Source organism: Callospermophilus lateralis, chromosome 3 (genome assembly GCF_048772815.1).
Source record: "Callospermophilus lateralis isolate mCalLat2 chromosome 3, mCalLat2.hap1, whole genome shotgun sequence".
NCBI lineage: Eukaryota > Metazoa > Chordata > Mammalia > Rodentia > Sciuridae > Callospermophilus > Callospermophilus lateralis.
In genome coordinates, this window is record NC_135307.1 from 26709333 (window position 1) to 26733910 (window position 24578).

The window sequence follows — 24578 nt, forward strand, 5'->3', positions numbered from 1 at the left end:
AGATGGTGGCTTGAAAATGGACATGCTAGAGAAACTTGAATCCCTACAGTTTGATAGTGAGATTCCAGAGGAAGATCGTTTCTGGCTGTATTTGCAGGGTCGTTCTCGGGGACTGATGATTGAGGCCTGTGCCCATGCAACTTTCTTCTGCAAAGTATTCTATAATTTGAGGTAAGCTAGGTCTCCAAGTTCAGGAAGATAAGATCTCACTGCTAAGAATTCATAAGTGACTTAATATATTTTATATTGGAGAATAAATTTGGTAGAAGGATTCTTTTCTTTTTTTCTTTTTTTTTTAGAGAGAATTTTTTAATATTTAATTTTTAGTTCTCAGCGGACACAACATCTTTGTTTGTATGTGGTGCTGAGGATCGAACCGGGCTGCATGCATGCCAGGCGAGTGCGCTACCGCTTGAGCCACATCCCCAGCCCAAGGATTGTTTTCTTACCTTTTCCAACCTGCACTCAATCGCTCTGGGTCTGAAAGGACCAGAAAAATTCATACTGGGGTCTCCTGGCATAATAAGACATGGATTAGTGCAATTTTCCTTTCAGTTGGTGAATTAATGATCATTCATTTATACAGCAGGACCACCAGTTTATTTTCCACAGCTGCTAATGACTAGCCTTTCCTAGTCTATTGGCTGCAAATAAAATCAATTCTTTCTTTGGAAGCTGACCTAATAGTGGACTACTTCATTTGAATTGATCATATTTATAAATAGAGCAGGAAGCTGCCGCTCAGTGAATTTACTGATTGGCTAACAAGGATACTGATAAAGTTGGTTATACTCAAGATAACTGTTGAGAAACCAATATATGGACTTTCCAGGAGGCATTTTAGATTTGACTAGACATTAAGAGAAAGTGTTCTCTTTCACCAGGAGAGAAGCTTTCCGTAGAATATGGCTTATGATGCTTATATGGAAACACTAAGGCTTTAAGACTCTAGGTTTTACAAAAGTACAGAACAAATATAAGATAGTGAATAAAAATAAAAGTAATACTCTATGTATTCAGAGGGTAGACTTTGTTACTCTTGGGTCAAAAAAAAAAAAAAAAGGCATCCAGGACCAATACTAAGTCAGTCTCTGAAAAGTTTAGACTCAAATCCTTCATCCTCAATTTCTCAGGTCTGTTTTGCTTTTAAAAGTCATTTATTTTAATAAATGTTACCTGATTTCACAGGTATGTGCAAAACTGAAATAGCTAAGTAGAAAGAGTACGTATATGGAAGGCCAGGGGTTCACTCATCTTAACAATAGTGAAGATTGACAGCTGTCTGCAGGTGATGTCATGGAGCCAGAGGAATAAGAAGCCCAAGACCTCATAATTTCACAGAGACATTTAACAAAAATAAATGTCTAAAAAAGCTTTATGAGAACTTTTGAAACCAGTTAATAAGTTGGTGGACTCCAGGAAAATGTAAAGCAAATAACAGCTACATGGAAAGAGTAAAGAAAAATGGTTGCACTTGAGATAGCCTTTCTCAAACCATACAACTTGGTATGATGAGGAGAAAACACCCAATTTAAGGGTTTTACCTTAGAAAAGTGAAATGTATATTCAACATTCTAGCTTTTCAGGGTTGTCTGAAAGATTGCCTAATGGGGGTCAACATGCTTTGAATGAGAACCAAGAAGACAAGAAGAGCTCAGTGGCTTCTTGTAGAATAGAGAATGTGCAGTATCTTGGTGAGATGGGAGGAGGGGGGAGGGAGGGAGGAAGGGAGGGGGAGGGAGGAGAGAACAAGCGAGCGCAAGGTCCTGCAAAAGAAACAGACTGACTTCTCTAGTTGGGCAATTACAAAAACAAGCCCAGAGGGGCTGGAGCTGGGGCTCAGTGGTAGAAGACTTGCCTAGCATGTGTGAGGCCCTGGGTTTGATCCTCAGCACCACATAAAGATACTGTGTCCATCTACAACTAAAAAAAAAAAAAAAAAAATGCCCAGAGAAAACATTATCCAGAAAAACTTTAAGAAGGCCTCAGGATCTCCTGTTGGACAATTGGTACAGTTCTCCCCCAGTATGTAACCAGTCTATAAAGATTGAGAGAGGTGGATGTTTTTCACCAGCAAAAAATAACAAGATATATGAAGAAACAAGAAAACATGGCCCAATCAATGGAACAAACAATCTCTGGAAACCAACCCTAAAGAAGCAGATCTACAAATTATCTAACAATTCAAAATAGCTATCTTTTTTAAAAAAATAAAATAAAAAAGCACAAGGACTTATAGAACTCAGATGAACAACTAAATGAAATCAGAAAAAGAGCACTTGAACAAATGAGAATATCACCAAAAAGAAAGTATTAAAATCTTGAGCTGAAGAACAGAATGCTGAAATAAGACAATTCACCAGAGATGTTCAACATTAGACTTAATCAAACAGAAGGATTGGTGAACTCAAAGATAGGACAATTAAAATTATGAAATCAGAAGGAAGAAAGAAACAGAGAGGAGGAGAAGGGAGGAGAAGAGAGATGAAGATAGAGGACACCATTTAGCAGGTAAATAGACGCATGATGGGAATTTCAAAAGGAGATGAGAACCTATTTGAAGAAATACGGGCCCTAAACTTCCAAAATTTGAAGAAAGTCTAAATTCAAGAAGCTCAAAGAACTCTAACTTGAATATGGTGTGTTTGTATGGGCTTACAAACACATACAAACACACCATATTCAAAGAACATTGAGCACAGAAAAAAGACAATTCACATACAAGGGAGCTTCCAAAAGACTATTTCTCAACAAGAACATTACAGGCCAGAAAGAGTGATTTGATATATTCAAAGTGTATAAGAAAAAACAGCCAACTGAAAATACCTTATCTAGTCTAACTCCTTCAAACATTGAGGAGAAAAAAATACCTTCCCAGATAAAAGATCAGGGAGTTCATCACTGATGGATAAGCCTTACAAGAAATGGTAAAGAGAGTCCTTAACGTTAAAATGAAAAGATGCTAGATAGCAACATGAAAGTATACAAAAATGATCTCTCTGGTAAAGTTAAATATATATGCAAATACATAGCCTTCAATACTGTAATAGGTGTTATATAAATAATTTCTAATTCTGATATAGAATTGTGAAAGCATGAAACAACTGATTATGTTAATAGATACAAAATATAAAAAGGTATAATTTGTGACAACAATAACAAAAAATGGGTGAGGGGAAGAGTAAAGAAATAGAGTTTTTATATATGATTAAAGTAAAACCATATCAGTTTAAAATAAGTTATTATACCTAGGATTTTTATGTCTTTCTCTGTGGTAACCATAAAGAAAATCCCCATGGAAGATAAACAAAAGAAAATGATAAGGGAATTAAAACATATCATTACAAAAATGAAACACAAAGGAAAGCAGCAAGAGAAAAAGAGGAACAAGATAGCTACAAGATAAAGCAGAAAGCAATTCACAAAATGGCAAAAGTAAGTCCTTCCCTATCAGCAATTACTTTATATATAAATGGAGTAAACTCTCTAATCAAAAGACACAGAGTTGCTGAATGGAGAGACAACAACACACAGTCTGAAATTAAAAAGATAGAAATAGATATTCCATACCAATGGTAACCAAAAGAAAACAGGCCATATTTGTATCAGCAATACTTTGTCAAAAACTGGCATGAGGAACAAAGAATGACTTATTTATTATGATAAAAAACCCCAAATTCTCCAGGAAGATATAACAAATGTAAATACATATGCCCTTAGTATCAAAGCATCCAAGTATATGAGGTAAATATTGTCAAAATTGAAGGTACTCAATAATAGTAGGAGGGGCTGGGGATATAGCTCAGTTGGTAGAGTGCTTGCCTTGCATGTACAAGGCCCTGGGTTGGATCCCAAGCACCAAAAACAGAACAAACAAATAATAGTAGGAGATTTCAACTCTCCATTTTCAATAAAAGCTATAACAACCAGATAGGAGACCAAATAAGGATACAAAGGGGTGGAATCCAGCTGGAATCTAACAAATGCATAGCACTCTGCTTGACAGCAGGAAACAATATATTCTGAAGTACACATGGAACATTCTCCAGGATAGATCACCATTAGGCCACAAAATAAATCTAAACACATATAATATTAAAATCATATCAGGAATCTTTTACCACAATGAAATTGTTACAGTTTAGAGGTGTCCCCAAAAGCTCATGTGTGAGACAATGGAAGAATTTTCACGGGTGAAATGATTAGATTATGAAAGTTGTACCCTAATCAATGGATTGATCAACTGATACAGATTAACTGGGTGGTAACTGTACGCAGGTAGGATGTACAGGTCGCTGGGCATGTGCCTTTGAGGTTTTTATTTTGTTCCTGGTGAGTGCTCTCCCTGCCTCCTTGCTGTCAAGTCCTAAGCCATTCCTCTGCCATGCCCCTCTGCCATAATATTCTACTTCACCTTGGGTCTAGAGCAATGAAGTAAGCCATTTAAGGACTGAAACCTCTGAAATGGTAAACCCTAAATTATAATTGTTCTTTTCAATCAATAGATCTTTTAGTCACAGTGATGAAAAGGCTGACTAAAACAAATAATCTAGAGTAGCCAAAGGAAAATAGGAAAATTCACAAAAATGTGGAAATTAAGATAGTCATTAATGGCTCAAAAAAGAAAAGGGAAGTGCTGGGGATGTAGCTCAGTTGGTAGGGTACTTGCCTCACATGCACAAGGTCCTGGGTTCAATCCCCAGCACCACACACAGATACACAAAAAGGGAAATTAGAAAATATTTGAAAAATGAAAATGGAAACATGACATCAAAACTAATGGGACACAGCATAACAGCATAAGCAATACTAAGGGAAGTTTATAGGTCTAAATGCCTACATTAAAAAAGAAGAGAGGGGGCTGGGGTTGTGGCTCAGTGGTAGAGCTCTTGTCTGTACATGTGAGGCACTGGGTTTAATCTTAAGCACCACATAAAAATAAATAAATGTCCAATTACAACTAAAAAAAAAAAAGAAAAAAGAAAAAAAAGAGAGATCTCAAATCAAAAACCTCACATAACACCTTATCTTAGTTCATTTTTTTCTGCTATAACAATACCACAGAGTTTATAAATTATAAAGAAAGTACATTTATTTCTCACAGTCCACCTGGTGAGAGACTACGAGAGAGAGAGAGAGAGAGAGAGAGAGAGAGAGACACTAAGAGAGAGAGAGAGAAAGAGAGAGACTGGAAGCAAGAGAGCATGTACATAAGAGGGCTGCTTTATAACAAAGCCACTCCTGCTTCTGCCTGTAATCCCAGCAACTCAGGAGACCTACGCAGGAGGATTGTGAGCCAGCCTCTACAACTTAGCAAGAGCCTGTCTCAAAAATAAAAAATTTAAAGGGCTGTAGCTCAGTGGAAGAGTGTTTCTGGGTTCAATCCCAGTGCCATAAAACAAAACCACTCCTATAATAACTAGCCTACTACCATGGTAATGGCATTTATCAATTCATGAGGGTGGAGCCCTCATAACCCAATCAATTTCCAAAGGTTCCATCTCTCAATACTGTCACAGTGACAATTAAGTTTCAGCATAAGTTTTAGAAGAAACAAACCCCCAGGATCATTTTGATCAGCAGAGAAAGCAGCTGAGAAAGTAAGCAACCCTTTTATGATAAAAACACTCAACAAACTAGGAAAGGAGGGAAATCACCTCAACTCAATAAAGGCCAGACATGGAAAGCTCAAGCTAACATCACACTCAATGGTGGTACAGGTAGAGTGAGAGGAATTAGGGAAGAAAGAAAAATTTGACATCCAAATTGGAAAGGAAGAAGTAAAATGATCTCTGTTTATAATGACTGATTTTATATGTAGAAAACCCAAAGCCTGGGTGAGAGGGGAAGGGAGGGGGTGTCGAGGTAGAAAATGGTGGAATGAGTTGGACATCATTACCCTAAGTACATGTATGAAGACACGAATGGTGTAACTCTACTTAGTATACAACCAGAGACATGGAAAATTGTGCTCTATATGTGTAATATGAAATGTAATGCATTCTACTGTCATATATAACAAATTTGAATTTAAAAACCCCAAATTCTTCCCCCCAAACTGTTAAAACTAGTAAACATTTAGCAAAGTTGCAGGATATGAAACCAGCACTCAAAAATTAGTAGCATTTCTTTAATCTAACAAAGAATAATCTGAAAATGAGAAAACAATCTCAGCTGGGGGTGTGGGGGTGTGGCTCAGTGGTACATGCATACACAGACTCTGGGTTCAAGGGCTCATGAGAGAGAGAGAGAGAGAGAGAGAGAGAGAGAGAGAGAGAGAGAACACAAACACATTTGCAGTAGCATCAAATAATTAAAAAAAAACTTAAAACCCAAGGGGGTAAAAGGCCTGCACACTGAAAACAACAAAACACGCTGAAAGAAATTAAGAAGACTTAAGTAAATGGAAAGACACCCTATGCTTATAGATTGGAAGACTTACAGTATTAAATTGTTCATGCTGTACAAACCTGTAATCTCAATGACTCTCAAGAGGTTGAAGCAAGAGGCTCTCAAGTTCAAGGCCAACCTGGGCAATTTTGCAAGATCCTCAGCAACTTAGTAAGACCCTGTCTCAAATTAAAAAAATAAAAATAAAAAGGGCTGGGGATGTGGCTCAGTGATAAAGCACCCCAGTATCCCCATCCCTCAAAAAAAAAAGTCCACAAAGTGATCTATAGATTTAATTTAATCCTTATCAAAATCCCAATGGCATTTTTTTGGTAAAAATAGAATAAAAGCATGAAATAATTTATAAGGTATCTCAAAAGAATAGCCAAAACCATCTTGAGAAAGTTAAAAAATAAAAAAGCTGGAGGCCTCACACTTCTTGATTTCAAAACACATTACTGAGCTACAGTGATCAAAACAGCTTGGTACTTGCATAAAGTTGGCCAATAGACTGATGGAACAAAATACCCCAGAAATAAACCACATAATATAGTCAAGTGATCCTATACCAAATCTACACAACAGGGATAGTCTCTTCAACCAACAGTTTTGGGGAAATTGGTTATCCACCTATTAAAGAATGAAGTCAAACACTTACATTACTTGTGTATATTTCACTGTATATATATTTCATACATATGTACACACACACATGAAATGGACAACAGGTATATAAAAAGATGCTCATATCACTAATCATCAGGAAAATGCAAATCAAATTCACAATGAACTATCCTATTAGAATGTCTGTTAGAATGGCTGTAATTAGAAAATGAAACAAGTGAGTTTTGGTGAGGATGTGGAGAAATTGGAACTCTTGTGCACTGTTGGTGAGAATGTAAAATGGTGTAGTTACTACAGAGGAGAATATGGAGGGTCCTCAAGATTTTAAAAACAGAATTGCCATATGATCCAAAAATCCATTTCTGGGTATATGTCCAAGAAAATTAGAAATAGAATCTCAGCATGATATTTGCACATTCGTTCATTGCAGGATCATTCATGGTAGTCAAGATGTGGAAGCAATCTAAGTGTCCACTGATGATGAAGAGATAAAGAAACTGTGTTATATAACACAGCAGAATATTATTCAGCCCTAAAAAAAAATCTTATGCTACAACATGGATGAAACTTGAAGACATTATGCTAAGTGAAATAAGCCAGTTGCAAAAAGACAAATACTGCATGATTACACTTCAGTGAGGCATCTAAAGCAGAAACAGAAACAGAAAATAGAATGTAGTTGCCAAAAGTTGGGGGCAGGGGAAATGAGGAGTTGTTATTCAATGGATATGTAGTTTTAGGTTTTTGTTTTTGTTTTTTTGCTACCAAGGATTGAACTCAGGGGCACTTGGCCACTGAGCCACATGCCCAGCCCCTTTTTGTATTTTATTTAGAGACAGGAGCTCACTGAGTTGCTAAGTGTCTTGCTAAATTGCTGAGGCTGGCTTTGAACTTATGATCCTCCTGTCTCTTTCTAGAGATTTGTTGCACAATAGTGTGCTTATTGTTAATAGTACTATACACTTAAAAATAGCTAAAATGGTTAATTGCTTGTTATTTGTTCTTTATCATGATTTAAAAAGTTTGACAGCTGTCAGCCTTGAAAATAAAAAGGATGCATCACACACTATGGTATAAGGTACAAGATTGGCTGTTCACAGTGATGGCCCAAAGTCAATGAAATGAAGAAATATTCAGACTTGTGTTTAAGAAGGCAGGAAAACACATAATGCATGTAACCAAAAGATGTTCATTTTAAAAGGTTTTAATCTAGTTTTGGCCCCTTGGAAAGGGGGTGTGATAACATTTCTAGAAAATTTATTCAGATGGAACATTTAATTTGTTAGTAAAGCTGGGTAAATGGCACACGACTGAAATGCTTTCTCTCTGAAGTACCTAAGGTACCACTAGGCTTCTGAGAAAATGAAAGCAATGAACATTAGAGGTTGACAGGAAGAGCTATAGTGTGTACATATATTCATTATGTTTGTTCATTCTCCAGAGAATTATTACAAAAGAATCAAAATTCCAGCTCTCTCTCAACTAAATCAGGTGATGTGGACATGGATGACAACAGGAACTTAAAGGTTGGCATCATTGGAGGTGGCTGTCTCGGGAAGCAGCTGGCTCGTACACTGCTACAACTTGTCCCCATCCCTGCTGCAAGTCTGCGGATCTCCACTCGGAGGCCAGAGGTCCTGGGTGAGCAATGTGTGTTAGACAGTGGAGTTTAGATGTGCTGTTTAGATGATGACAAAGCCATTTTGAGAGTCCCTTTAAACGGGGAATTCTTATGCACAGCACCAGAGTGCTTAGTTTGCTAGCTCCAAAAGCTAGAAAGATGGCTTTTAAGCATGTGGTTTAAAACAACCTTTTTCTCCACTGAACTGTTTTATATCAGCCTCTCCTGCCTGTGTGGTGAATTATCTTCTGGATTCAGGGAAGCTTTCCATACAAAGTTCAAATCTTCTAACTCAACTAGATAAATTCTGGTGGGCGTTAAACAGTTTCAAATATTTGCAGTTGGCCTGGTGGTTTTTAAAAATAACATTTACTGGATTTCAAAAAATGTTTAATAAAAATTCTATTTACTAACTTGTGTGATAGAAATAAGAGCAAGGAGGAACTATGAATATAGCTTAGTGGTAGACTGTTTTTGAGAGAGAGAGAATTTTTTATTATTTATTTTTTAGTTTTTCGGTGGACACAACATCTTTGTTTGTATGTGGTGCCAAGGATCGAACCCAGGCCGCACGCATGCCAGGCGAGCACGCTACCACTTGAGCCACATCCCCAACCCTAGTGGTGGACTGTTTACCTACCATGTGCAAGACCTTGGGTTCAATCCCTAGTACTGCAAGAAAAAGAAATAAGAACAATGATAACTTCTGGTAAGAAAGAGTGAGAAAGGGCCTGGAGGAATTTCTGGGGAGATGGAAATATTTTACATCTTGAGAGAAGTATGAATTATATGAATGTATGCATTTTTTACAACTGTTCAAAACATATACTTCAGATCTGTGTGGCACTGTATCTAAATCATTTTTCAATAATTAAACCTGAAAAATAAAACAACATAAATAATATTAGAAGGAAGAAAATAATAACTACCTGTAATCTTCTTATCAGGGTTATAGTTTTCTTGCCCCTGCCCTTTTCTTTTTGTTCTGTTGGGGATTGAACCCAGGCCTTTGTACATGCAAGTCAAGCACTTGACCAACTGAGCTATATTTCCAGCCCAGCTTTCTTCCCTTTTGATTTCTCTAATTATCTCAGTTATTGTTTTAGTCAGCTCTATTGCTGTGACCAAAAAGATATGACAAGAATAGTGTCAAAGAGAAAAGGTCTATTTTATTGCAGTTTCAGAGATCTCAATCCATAGATGGCCAACTCCATTGCTCTGGGCGGAAGGTAAGGCTGAACATTATGGCGGAAGGACAGAGGAAAGCATCTCAGGATTAGGCAAACAAGAAGCAGAAAGAGGGCTCCACTCAACAGCGACAAAATAAAAACCCCAAAGGCACACCCTCAGTAACCTACCTCCTCCATCTACACCCTACCTGCCTATATTACCACCCAGTTAATCCATACTAGTGAATTAATCCACTGATTATGTTATAGCTCTCATTATCTAATCCTTTCACCTGTGAAAATTCTTGCATTGTCTCACATACGAGCTTTCGCAGGACGCGTCAGATCTAAACCATAAAGTCGATACTGTGCCGACCTGTTTGTATTATGCCTTTTAAATTTAATGTATCATAAGCATATTTCTGTATCACTTCACAATAATGATTTAAAACCCTTCCACTGTCCCACAGACAGGCTTTGAGAGCACTCCCTGGGCCTTCTGGGCAGGGTATGCTTACTGCCTCTGGGGTCTGGACATTTAGATGCCAAGGTGTGTGTCTGGGCAGTGGCTAGGAGTGCCAGATCCTCCGTGCCCATTCTACATTTCTCTATTTTTGTTTCAGGATTTAAAATTTATTTATCTCAGTAAATAGATTAATGTAAATATGAGTTTGAGATTGTATAGCATTCCAAAGTATGGGATATACTGTAATTTACCATAAATATTTAGTTTAACTTCCTTGTACATAATTTTTGAAAGTTATGTTTTATTTTGAAATAAAAATATTAGAAAGAAGAAAATACTAAGTACCTGTAATCTTCTTCTCAGGGTTGTCAGTTATTACTAGATCAACATGAGGGTATAATGTTATTAAGATGTTATTTGCGTACAATAAACTACATACACAGCATATAATTTAATTTTTGGTTTTTTGTTGTTGTTTTAAAGAGAGAGAGAGAATTTTAATATTTCTTCTTCCAGTTGTTCGGCGGACACAACATCTTTGTTTGTATGTGGTACTGAGTATGGAACCCGGGCTGCACGCATGCCAGGTGAGCGTGCTACCGCTTGAGCCACATCCCCAGTCCATAATTTAATGTTTTGACATGTGTACATATGCTAGTTTTATGTCACTGTGACCAAAATACTTAACAAGACCAACTTAGAAGTGGAAAAGTTTATTTTGAGTTCATGGTTTCAGAGGTTCAGTTCATGGTCTTCTGGCTCATTACTCTGGGCCCAAGGTGAGACCAGGACATCATGGTGGTAGGGTGTAGCAGAGGAAAGCTGCTCACTTCATGGCAGCTGGGAAGGAGAGGGTGGGGGCAGGCAGGGGAAGCAAGTGAAGCACCAAGGAAATATAAATCCTCCACGCACACCCCACCTGCACACAGTTTACACCCAGTTAGTCCATTCAAATTATGAGTCCATCAAATGGATTAGTCCACAGATTGGGTCATAGAACTTGTGATCTGGGCTGGGGATGTGGCTCAAGCGGTAGTGTGCTTGCCTGGCATGCATGCGGCCCGGGTTCGATCCTCAGCACTACATACAAACAAAGATGTTGTGTATGCCGAGAACTAAAAAACTATAAAATATTAAAATTCTCTCCCTCTCTCTCTCTCTCTCTCTCTCTCTCTCTCTCTTAAAAAAAAAAAAAGAACTTGTGATCTAATCATTTCACCTCTGATCATTCCTGCATTAACACGGGAGTGTTTGGGGGGACACCTCATATCCAAACTATAATAGTATACCTGTGAAGCCATCAACACACTCAAGATAATGAGCATACCCTCAAAAATTGCCTCTTGCCCTTCATGAATCTCTGTATCCCTGCAGCTCCCCACCCAAGAATTTAATGACAATGATTTCTGTCTCTACAGATTGATTCGTTTGTATTCTCTAGAATTTTTTCGTATTAATGGAGTCATACAGTTTACATTTATTTTGGTCTGGTTTCTTTTACTCTACATAATTATTTTGAGATATATCTTTCATGTATCAATATCCTTTTACTTCTGAGTATCATTTCATTGTGTTAATATTGCATAGTTTATTCACCTGTTAATATAGATTATTTAGTTTTCGGCTATCACATATAAAGCCACTATGAACATTTTTTGGGGAGTGCGGGGGATTGAACCCAGGGTCTTGTTAATGCAAGGTAAGCACTCTACCAACTGAGCTATAGCCCCAGCTGCCACTATGAACATTTTTTTTTTTAAAGAGAGAGGGAGAGGGAGGGAGGGAGGGAGGGAGGGAAGAGAGAGAGAGAGAGAGAGAGAGAGAGAGAGAGAGAGAGAGAGAGAGAGAGAGAGAGGGAATTTTTAATATTTATTTTTTTAGTTATCGGCGGACACAACATCTTTGTTTGTATGTGGTGCTGAGGATCGAACCTGGGCCACATGCATGCCAGGCGAGTGCGCTACCACTTGAGCCACATCCCCAGCCCCACTATGAACATTTTTAATGTAAGTGTTCATGTGCACTACTTTCTTTTTTCTTTCTTTTTGTGGAGCTGGGGATTGAATTCAGGGCCTCATGCATGCTAGGCAAACTTTATATTCCCATTCCTTACTTTCATTTTTCTTTGGTAAATACTTGAGACTGAAATGGCTGAGTCATGTGGTAAGTATATGTTTATTTGTTAAGGAATTTCTAATACATTTTTTTTTCAAATTAACCTCAAAAAATCTTGTTCAGGTGTAAATTTTTATCAGCAATGTATAAAAATTGTTTTATTATGCCACTGTCAATGCTGGGAATCATTTTTAACATTGCCATTCTAATATGCCTTTTCAATTTTTCCTGCTTTTAATTGATCACTAGAGGAATTTAAATTTTTTTTGTAAGTTTATTGTTATTTCATCTTTTTTCGGTATTGGCCCATTTTTCAAGTTAGAGTGCCTATGTTTTTCTTATTGATTTGTAAATGTTCTTTCTTTTAGAAAGGAAACTTTTTAAATAAGTCTTATTACTCAAGGTGTATTTCTTTCTGTTTTTTCAGTACGGGGTATTGAACCTAGGAGCTCTATACCTGAACTACATCCCCAGCCCATTTTTTATTTTTTATTTTGAGATAGGATCTCATTAAGTGGTAGAAGTTGACCTCAAACTTGCAACAACCATCCTGCCTCTGACTCCTGAGTCCCTGGGATTACAGGTGTGCTCGATTGTGCCAGATTAAGGCATATTTCCTAGCCCCAATGGTAGAATTGGTAAATATGATATTTCAATATAGTACATATATTCTTTGGGAAGAAATATGTTTATTAGTAATAAAATTAGTTTAAAAATTCCTCTGTGTGGGCTGGGGATGTGGCTCAAGTGGTAACGCGCTGGCCTGGCATGCGCGGGGTGCTAGGTTTGATACTCAGCACCACATAAAATAAATAAAGATGTTGTGTTCACTGAAAACTGAAAAATAAATATTAAAAAATTCTTTCTCTCTCTCTCTCTCTCTCTCTCTCTCTCTCTCTCTCTTTTCTCTCTCTCTCTTAAAAAATTCCTCTGTGTGTTGTGTAAGGAAGCAAAGATTCAAAATGCTCAGCATCAACTTCTATGCAAGTGTAAGGAATTAGAACAACTCATGAAAGAATGATGCATGCACCTTCTTTCTAAACTTTCTCTTTGTCCTATCTGTTTTCCAGGATCATGAGTATCTGGATAATCTCAGCATCATTTCTGTCATGTATTATTGGTTGTTAAAATAAGAAGTCACCTCTCCAGTGTCTCTCATATTTTCTTTTTAAAAAGTTTTGTCAGTGCATTATAATTATGCATACTGGTTGGAGTCCTTGTTAAATATTCATACATATATGCAGGCACAATACAATTTGGTCAATCTCATTCCCCACATATCCTTTTTTTCCAATGACACTTAAAATATGTGCCAGATGTGAGTGTATGCTTTAAATTCTCACTTTTGAAAATTTGTGTTGCAGTAAATACAATCAAATGATTAACTACCAGTGAGTGTTTTTATGCACTCCATGAATTATCACATTTCTCTGTATTGATGAATATCCTATTAAGTTGTGTATACTTACATTATGAACTTGTTAAATCTTTCCAAACTCTGCCCAGCATTTGCTCTATACTTTTCTACTCTCCTAGTCTTACCCACCAACTCAAGACACTGAGCTGTATAACTTTGGGCAAGTCACACGGCATACTGAAGTCTGAGTTTCCTCTTCTATAACATAGGAATACAACTCGGCTCTGCCTCAGAAGGTCCTTATGAGGATTACCTTAAAGAATGTACATAAAGTAAATTCTCTGGCCCATTGTAAATCTTCAGTAAACTGAAGCCGCGAGATTTTTTTTCTTCCTTAAAACTTTTTGAAGAATTCTAGCATTTGGTGTAAAAGTAAGATAAAAATGAGAAATGATTTACAGTAGATGGGGTAGAGAGAGAAGATGGGAGGGGAGGGGAGGGGGGATAGTAGAGGATAGGAAAGGTAGCAGAATACAACAGTTACTATTATGGTATTATGTAAAAATGTGGATGTGTAACCGATGTGATTCTGCAATCTTTGTAATGTTTTGAATAACCAATAAAAAAAAAAAAGAATTGTATTAGCATCTCAAATGTTGCTGCAGTAGCACTGGCTGCTTTAGCAACGGGCTTAGGGCCTGGCTGCGTAGCTCGAAGAAGACAGATAGGAGTGTCTTCTGATATGTGTGGCAGCAAGTCTTGGGTTGATTTACTGAGATAAAATAGTGATCATCCTCTCCCCATAACTGACGCTCAGGTCAAACTCCTTGTACTGTGCTCTTTTTCTGTCTTCCTTTATCCTTCTCAGCCGAGTTCCAGAAGCTGGGGGTCCAGTGCTTTTACCATAATTCTGGTCTGGTGGGTTGGGCCAACGTGATATTCCTCTGCTGCTTGCCATCTCAGCTGCCTCATATCTGCATACAAATTCAAACCAGTCTTGAAAAGGCCTGCATTGTGTTCAGCTTTGTAGCAGCCATCCCAATACCCAGGTATCTCATTAGGACAAGAACAGAATTGGCAGAACTGCTGTTTTCTTGTCTCTGACTACTGCTTCCCTCTTGGAGTTGGTCATTCCCAGTAATAAAGATAAGGCAGCTTGGTCTGCTGAAAGACCCAGCCAGTCTTTCTAATTGTGTCTTCCCAGTTTCCCACAAATAGTGCTTGTGGGTGAGATATTTGTTTGCTGTGTGAATGTTGAGAATTTGTAGGAGCACATTATCTCCCACTACTTGAAGCTGAATGATATTCCTCTGCATCAATGAGAAGAGAAACTAATAGTCAACAACATGAGAGGTTACTACAAATATGTATCAAATATTATTTTTCTACTCCTAGTGTCTAGCCTAGTGCCTGGCACATGAAAACATTCAATTAGTGTTTGTTAGATGGATGGATGAACAATCCAACTAATTAGTGGCCTCATTGCAGATCCAGACCTGCATTTGCCTCTGAGCAGGGCTATGTAGGAAAGCCTGTTTGCTGGTATTGGGTGTGAATGCAATAGATTATATACTTATTTATCCCAGTCTTTGGCATAAATGGTATTGCATTCCCAGTTTTGGTGCCTTCCAGGTTGAAACTATTATTGAATCACACCAACATCTTGCGACCTCAGTATCATTGTGTTGAGGATTTTCAGAAGATCTGGGGAGCCAATAAGGAAATCACAGCTGCTCTCCAAGATCCTGTGATTCTTCGGGCTACCTGCCCCTACAGTTCTGATGGTAACGATTCACTATATTTATGGTATTCTTTTGAAATTGCCTTTCCCTTGCCTGTTCCAATCTCATTAAATCCCTGGATGGTGTGATTGTTGTGGAGAGCACAACTTAGATATATTCTCAGTCCTTTAGGTTTGGAATTAGATCAGTGTTTGATGATAAAAAAGCAGCCATTATTAGGGAATAGTGAGAAGGATGGTTATTTGTACTCTTAAAGATGAAGTGGAAATAACCAGAGGAAATAAACAAAAGAATGTAATATCTGGAACTAAAATGGCTTTCCCATATTCTAATCTTAAATTTTCTCCAGTACCTTCCATTATTGGCAAGGACCATTCTGGATAAACTTTTGCCTCATTTGCAATGTCTACATTAGTCATCTGTCCTCCTTTGTATGGTCAACACATGATGTTATAAAGGGAAAATTGAGCTGTTACCTATTGGAAGGAAGAGTGTTTGCTCATCTCCAGGTCCTTATTACCAACCTGTGGCTTATAATCAGTGTCTCAGGTTTCTCCTAGGATCCCTGTAACTCATTTTTGGTGGTGCTGATTGGTATTTACCTTCTCATTGATGTGTAGGGGGAATAATCCTCAATATCAAATGGCTGGAGGGATTAATCTATGCAGCCCTAAACATGTGCACAGAAAGCAATGTGGATTGCCGACAAGCACTGCAGCTTTTGAATCAACTATTTCTTTCTGTTCACTTCAAAGACTGTATGAAACATGAAGAATCCTGCCCAGAATTTCAGCTACCACATGTCATCAGCAAATCCTATGTCAAGAACTTGCTTCATAGAAGGTAAGATGTCAGCCAACCAACCATTCTAGTTCTCCCATATTCTTGGCTTAGTAGATGCTCTTTTATCCTTTCATGTTCTTTTTAAAAAATGATAAAATAATACATTCTTGTAAAAAATTTGATTGGTAGCAAAGTAAAAGACTCCTTTGCCCCAATACTATTTCATAAATTTTACCTCTGTTTTTATTTTTGTCTTGTTACCTACCTATGTATTTACAAACACATTTATATTGCCATTATAATAGTACATGCATATTCATTCCTGTGTATGGTGTCAGAAACATGGGAACTACATATACTGCTTTTTCATGCCATTCCATGTTAGCACAACCATATCTGCTTCATTTATTTGCAGTTGCATAGGCATCCATTAGAAACATTTATTAAATTTGTTCACTCCTATATCCACTTGATATTGATATAGTTATTTCCTTCTGCCTCAACTTTTGAACAAAGGGCTGCTTTGAACATTCTTGTACTTATTTTTCACACTTGACCCAGAATTTCTGTTGGAAAAGTATGTGGATAAGTTTCTGGGTTAGATATCATATGTTTCCTGTTTGACAGATATTCCCAAATTGCTTATAAAAACATTTCCACCAACAACACAAGTGTGCTATTTCTCTATAGCTTGATAACTCTAAAATCAATCTTTTTAATCTTTGATATCACATAGTAAAAATTGTTGCTCTTATGATTAGTGACTTCCCTGTCATGAAATTCACTGTACAATTTTAACTCCTTTTCCTCTTTGACTATTAAGCATGTCATCCTTCTTGAAGCAATATCTTTTGTTTTTTAGGGTTCCCCACTGTTTTAGTCTACCTGTTGTAGCTGTGACCAAAAGACCTGACAAGAACAATGTAGAGGAGAAAAAGTTTATTTGGGGTTCATGGTTTCAGAGGTCTCAATCTATTAATGGCCAACTCCATTGCTCTGGATTGAAGTGAGGCAGAACATCACTGCAGGAGGGCATGGAGGAAGGAGGGAGCTCAAGATATGGCAATCAGGTAGCAGAGAGAGCTCCGCTCACCAGGGACAAAAAATAAACCTCAAAGGCACACCTCCAATGACCTACCTCCTCCATCCACAGCCTACCTGCCTACAGTTATCACTCAGTTAATCCATATCAGTGGATTGATCAGGTTATAACTCTCATAATCTAATTATTTCATCTTTGAAAATTCTTGCATTGTCACACATGAGTTTATGGGGAACACCTCATATCTAAACCATACACTCACATTCTCCTTATTTTCTTCTTATCTCTCTGATCTCTCCTTTTGTTGACTTCCTCTCTCCCATCCTGAAATCTGGGATTTTTTAGGGCTCTCCTAGGCCCTATTTTCTTTTCGTTCTACATTTGTTCCTGGGTGATCTCTTTGGGAACTTAGGTTGCCATCTTTGTTCTGATAGCTCATAACTCTGTGTCAATGCTGTTTGGTAAGTGCATACTCTCCCTCTCTGTTGCAACGCAACATGTCCAAAGACACATCTGCTCTTATACCCTGCTCATTTAGGTTTCTTATCTAATTACATAGTGCTTCATCAGGTTGTTCAAACCAGAACCCTGGAAGTAATCCTTGATTCTTCCCTCTTTCTTTTGGATTTCAGTTAATCAGCGATGGGCAGTTTATTCTCTAGGGTATGATATGCTTTCAGATTGAGGATTTTTCTTCCCTATTGTTTTGGGTTAATCTCTATTTTTATAATCTCTATTATCCTGGGGATTTCTTTCATCTCTTTGTTATTTTGTTTCTTGAACACCACTTGACTTCAGTGATAGTTGATTTATTATATTAGTAAAACATACCTTGTTGTATCTTCCTAAAGAAAAGGGTACACCAAAAGTAACTTTTAGAGATATTTTATATCTTAAAATGTTTTTTATTCTCGCCTAATGTTTCACTGAGAACATAGCCAAATACAGAATTCTAGGTTGAAAATAATTTTCCTGCGGAATTTTGAGGCATTGCTCCATTGTCTTTGAGCTTCCAGAATTGCTGTTGAGAGTTATAATACCATTCTAATTCTTGATCCTTTGTCTGAAATCTGTTTCTTTCTGATTTGGAAGCTGATAAGCTCTTTTTACCTCAGTATCCTGAGATTTTATTATGTGCCACAATGTGAGTATTATAGTTTGGATGTGAGATGTCCCCTGAAAAAGCTCATGGATGTTCAGAGGTAAAATGATTAGATTATGAGGCCCATAGCCTAATCAGTTGATGGATTATTCCTTTGAATGGATTCCTGGGTGGTAACGGTAGGCAGGTGGGGTGTGGATGGGAAAAGCAGGTCACTATGGGCATGCCCTTGGGGGTTTATATTTTGTCCCTGGTTCCTCCCTGGCTCTCTCTGTTTCTCATATGCCATAAACTGAGCAGCTTCCCTCTACCACACCCTTCTGCCATGATGACTTTCTTGGGCCCAAATTAATGGAGTTGGCCAACCATGGACTGAGACCTCTGAAACCCTGAGCCCCAAATAAACATTTCTTTCTCTAAATTGATCATTTCAGGTATTTTGGTCACAGTAACAAAAAGCTGACTCACACAGTGGGTCTATTTTAATTCATTGTTGAACACTTGGTGGACCTTTCTCCCCTTTAACTTAAAAAATTGTAAATACATACATAGAGTACCTATTCCATAAAGCCATAAATATAGTTTAATGATTTATTGTAAAACAAATACTCATGTCTCTGCCACCCACAAAACAAAGACAACCACCACCAACAGCATATTCATTGGGATTTTGCAAACCAAATTCTTCTGTTTTCTCTAATTATGTCTCATAATTTTGTCCCCTCTCCTGTTTCTCTATTTTCCCTTTGTGGCATTTTTATTAGTCAAATGTTGGAGTTCTTGGATGGATCCTCTGATTTTCATCTTTCCTATCTTTGGTATATTTTTTTCTCTGCTTTCTAAGAGATTTCCTCAATTATCTTGTTTTTTTCCTGTCTTTTTTTGGGGGGTGGTGGTGGAGGTAGCCGGGATTGAACTCAGGGGCACTCAACCTTGGAACCACATCCCTAGCCCTATTTTGTAGAGACAGGGTCTCACTGAGTGCTAAACACCTTGCCATGGCTGAGGGTGGCTTTGACTTCCTGATCCTCCTGTCTCAACTTCCTGAGCTGCTGGGATTACAGGCATGTGCCACTGCCCAGACTTTATGTTGTATTTTAATAGCAGAATATTTTCATGTTTGCTATCTTATTTTACATTTAAAAGTTGTTTTACTCTCTAAATATTCCTATTTTATGTAGCACTCTGCTGTCATTTCATTTTGCAATATGCCCTTTGAGAATATCAACTATTATTGTTTTTCTCTTCTCTGAGTAGTCTGTTTCTTTTAAGTTGTTTTCTAATCAATTGTTTTGGTCTCTATCATTTTAGAAACTTTCTTCAAATAAATGGGGAATCTTGATAGTTTGTTCATATTTAAGATCCTGGATACTAAAAAGTGGATTGGAGTTGTGGTATATAACTCAGTAGTAGAGTACTTGCCTAGTATTCATGAGGCCCCAGGTTCCATCTCTAGCTTGCTCGCCACACACACACACACATACACACAATTGTTTAGAAACTTTGATCATTACAATGATCTTTAGTATAGACCGATTTGGTCAGTTGTTTCCTTGGGAAACCCTGAATATTGGTATCTTTAGACTTTTCTCTTGGTGAGTCAGACTTCTTCCACTCTCCTACCAAGAAGAGATATACTTGGCGATCAGCTTTTTGGAATCCAGGTTAGAGAAATTTGTGTGTGTGTGTGTGTGTGTGTGTGTGTGTGTGTGTGTGTGTTTTATTCACTGTATATATATATTTTTTACTTCATTATTTTCTCTTTTTTCAACATGATATCTCTTCCCTCAACACTAAACAATGCATATTTATTTACTCCCTGCCCAAAGACTTTCTGTTTGACCCTCTCTAGAGAAAAAAAAAAAAAAAAAAAAAAAAAAAAACCCTCAGGAATGGGGAGGGGTTGAATCCTGATGGTCCAGCATAGAAATAACTAGACATGTTCTTCTTTTTAAGATTTTTTAAACAGTATCCTGCTTTTAGTCCCCTCTTACCCCTACTTCTAGATGTACTTGGTCCCACTTCCTAAGTCTTTTGTAAATGGACAGTGGCTTTTGCTACTGCTAACACAGGAGTCAGCATTCCCATGTAGGTTCATAGTTCTTTCTTCTTCATTCTCTTTCCAACTTATGAATTTTTGCTCTTGTGTTTTCTCTCAGCCTCATTTTATGTTCTTTGCCCACTTTTGTTTTGACTGTTTTACTTGCTTTGTAGGAGATTTTAGTAGGAATAGTAACTCCCTAATCTGTTTTTCCTGGTCATTGGTTTTTTGTTTTTTGTTTTTTTTTTTTTGTATCTTTTGCTATTCAAAATATTCTAATATTTGTAATAAAATTCGTCAAATCACTTTATTGTTTCATAGTTTCAAGTTATAAAGATCCTTCTTATCCTAAGATAACTCTTAATTTTCTTTAAGTACTTGATTTTTTAAAATATTTAAATCTTCAACTTGAGATTTTTATTCTTTTATTCACTTTGGAAAGCCAATTGTCCTAAAACCCTTTTCTTATCAATTTGAAATATCACTTTTATTTTCTAAATTGTGATATATTTATGGGCATATTTGTACACTCTCCAGAACTGTGGTCTTGTTTTCCTATATCCATACCACAATTAGTCACTGCAGTGTGCCATGTGTAGATATATTATCTACCTGGTAGAGCAAGTTCCCTTCATTAATATTTTTCAAAATAATCTTAACTGTTTTACACATTTATTCTTTTATGTGGACTTTTTAAAAAATAACAAAACTAATATGTTTGTGGCAAAAAGCATATAAACTATAAACTAAAAGTGATATTGTCCCATACCTCAAATTCCAGTTTTTCAATGATAACTGCTATTAATATTAGCTGTGACTAATTAACTGGGAAATGAATCAGTGATGTTTAATGTTGTCATTGAGACAAGATCTCTGAGTAAGTTGTTCAGTCCTTGAACTTGTGGTCCTCCTGCCTTAGCCTCTCCAGTAATTGAGATTGCAGGTCTGCCCCACCACACCTGACTAAGCTGTTCATTTTTAATTCAAGTACTTTTAATAATTAGTTCCTCATTTCTTTTAGTTTATTTTGTGGTTCTCTTTCTTAATTTCTTAAATATGTATGGCTCATTTAATTTCATTTCAGATTATTGTAATAGAAATAGGAAGAACTAAGAAAATTTTCATCTAATCTCTTCATCTATGTGCTGTTTGCCTTTGAAATAATGACTGTGTTTTGGGCACAAAGTTCCTGTGTTAGTCAAATCTGTTACTCTTTGCTCCCCAAACTACTGGCATCTGTCGGTTGCCTGGAAGTTTATTTGGAAATGCAGAACCTGGCACCCCAAGCCTATGGACTCACAGTCTGCATTTTTACTAGATCCCAGGCGATACTTATATACATTAAAACTGGAGAAATAATGTGCTATATTCTTTGTCAGGTGTTCTGTTACAGAGGCACGGCATATTAATATTTCCATTGCAATTGTAGTTTTTTAAATTCACTTCACATTTGTAATCATCTTTGCTTTATAAAATTTGAAGTCATGCTATATGATAAATAAGTTTACAAATTTTAATATATCCTTGGTGAATTATACTTTTTAATTGTATATCTCCTCTTTTTTTTGAGACATTTTATTTTTTTAATATTTTTATTTTTTGATGGATCTTTATTTATTTGTGGTACTGAGAATTGAACCCAGTGCCTCACGAATGCTAGGCAAGCATGCTACCACCAAATCAAATCTCCAGCCCCAAGACATTTAAAATTTTTTTTATTTTATTGCTGAGGGTGGCTTTGAATTTGTGATTTTCCTGCCTCAATCTCCTGAGCTACTGGGATTATGGGCATGCACAGCAGTGCCAGGCTTGTGTTTTTCTTGACAGTATATTTCAGAGCAAAAATTTTAAATTTTAATTAGATCCAGTTTATCAATTCTTTCTTTCATGGATCATACCTTTCATGTTACAATTTAAGTCATGCCAAACCCATTTGAATTTTTCTTGTTTTCTTTTAGGAATTTTGTAGTTCTGTATTTTGCACTTAAATCTATCATGTATTTTTTAAAAAAAACATTTTTGTAGTTGTAGATGGACATCATGCCTTTATTTTTGTTTATTTTTTAATATGGTGCTAAGGATCGAACCCGGTGTCTCACATGTGCTAGGCAAGTACTTTGTCACTGAGCTACAGCCCCAGTCTCATATCTATCATGTATTTTGAATTCATTTTTGTAAAGGGTATAAGTTTTATGTCTAGATTTTCTTTTTCTGTATGTCTCATTGTTCTAGCATCATTTATTGAAAACCATATTTTCTCTATTGTATTGCTTTTGGACTTTTGTTAAAGAATAGCTAACTATATCGTATATTTATGTGGATCTATTTCTAGGTTCTCTATTCTGTCTCATTGATCATGTCTATTTAACTATTTTGATTATGTGGTTTTATAATATGTCTTCAGTCAGGTGGTATGGATTCTCTGACTTGTTGTTTTCCGTTGATACTGAGTTAGCTATTCTGAGTCTGACCTTTCATATAAACCTTAAAATTAATTTGCCAATACACATAAAACAATTTGCTAGGATTTTGAATGGGACTGTACTGAATCTATAAATCAAGTTAGGGAGTCTGTAGTATGTGATTATAATGACAGAAAATGGATCAAGATTTTGCTGTCTAGGAAAGAGATTGACTTGTATGTTAACCTTACTAACAACCTTTCACTAGACATTTAAACTAATTTAAGGACAATTTTAAATACTGTGCCATTTCACAGGTAGTATGAGTACTTTATAATAATGTAATCCTGATTCTTCCCTCCAGTTCCTTGTATCATTGCTGGCACTCATTTCATACACACACACACACACACACACACACACACACACACACACGTGACTTGCTATTATTTTGAACAAATTGTTATCTGTTAGATCAACTAAAAATAAGAAAAATGAAGGGTTTCATTTTACCTTCACTATTCCTTCCTTCAATGCTCTTCCTTTCTTTACATAGATCCAAGTATAATTTTCCTTCTTTGAACATTCCTTGCAAGACAACTCTACTGGCAACAAATTCCCTCAATTCTTGTTTTGTTTGTTGAAGTCTTTATTTCTTTAACTTTGGAAGAACCCAGACTTCTAGATGGGTGGTTTTCTCTGTCAACAACTAGTGAGACCTACTCATTGTTCTCTTCCTTGCCACTTACATCACTTCTTTCTCTTCGTGTGTGGATGGTTCCTGGGGAAACATCAGTTCAGTTTTTATCTTGTTTTCTGTAGGTAAGGCATTTTCTCCTGTGGCTTTTTTAGGAATTGTTCTTTATATTCTGTTTTTTTTTAAGTTTTTTTTTCTTTATCTTCTGTTTTTTTTTTTAAGTTTGAAAATATGTCTAGATTTAGTTTTGAATTTTTATTTTTTATTTTATTGGTACTATCCTGCTTGATATTCTCAGATTGCTTCCTGGATCTCTAATTTGGTATCTAACATTTAGTTGGGGAAATTCTGTCCTTATTGTTTCAAATATTCTGTTCTTTTCTTTCTTCCCCTTCTAGTATTATTATGTGTATGTTCCATCTTTTGTGGCTATTCCATAGTCCTTGGATATTCTGTTCTGTATTTTTTAGTCTCTGGTTTTTGTTTTGTTTTGTTTGCTTTTCAGATATGAAGTTTCTGTTGAGAAATCCTTAAGTCTAGAAATTTTTTCCTCACAGTCATGTGCTTATTGCCAAATAAAATATAGTGACATTAAATTAAAATAACCTATTTTTTCCCACCCCAGGCCTTTTCCTTGGTTTGATTTGACTGCTGTGCAACTCAGGGAAACTCCCTTTAGCCAGTATCACTCCACCAATACTGTTCTCCAAGACCACCTGACCTACCTGTACTATGATTCATTTGGCATCGCTCCAAAGAAAGAAGAAGAGCCTGTGGATCTCTTGGACTCTCCATCCCAATAAGTGACCTCAGGAATCAGGATTTTTTTTTTTTTTCTTTCACAGATTGCTCTACAATGGTTAGGCCCTAATTATCACAATTGATTAGGGGAGTTATGTGACTGCAATCCCTGTTTGAAAATTGTACTAGTGGCTCTCTCAAATGTAAAATACAACAAGAGATCCTACATATCAATTTGCTTGGGTATGTCTAGCTTTCAGAAGCAACCAAATCAAACTACACAACC

At 36.7% G+C, this 24578-nt stretch overlaps 1 protein-coding gene across 1 annotated transcript; it reads left to right on the forward strand.

Annotated features, from left to right (window-relative positions):
- The first annotated feature begins 16 nt into the window (after positions 1-16).
- Noxred1 (NADP dependent oxidoreductase domain containing 1) lies at positions 17-24354 on the forward strand. Its single transcript, XM_076849270.2, has 6 exons — positions 17-171; positions 8456-8655; positions 14611-14791; positions 15375-15526; positions 16105-16327; positions 24177-24354. Exons 1-6 carry the CDS (start codon positions 17-19, stop codon positions 24352-24354), a joined length of 1089 nt encoding a protein of 362 aa, XP_076705385.2.
- The last annotated feature ends 224 nt before the right edge of the window (positions 24355-24578 follow it).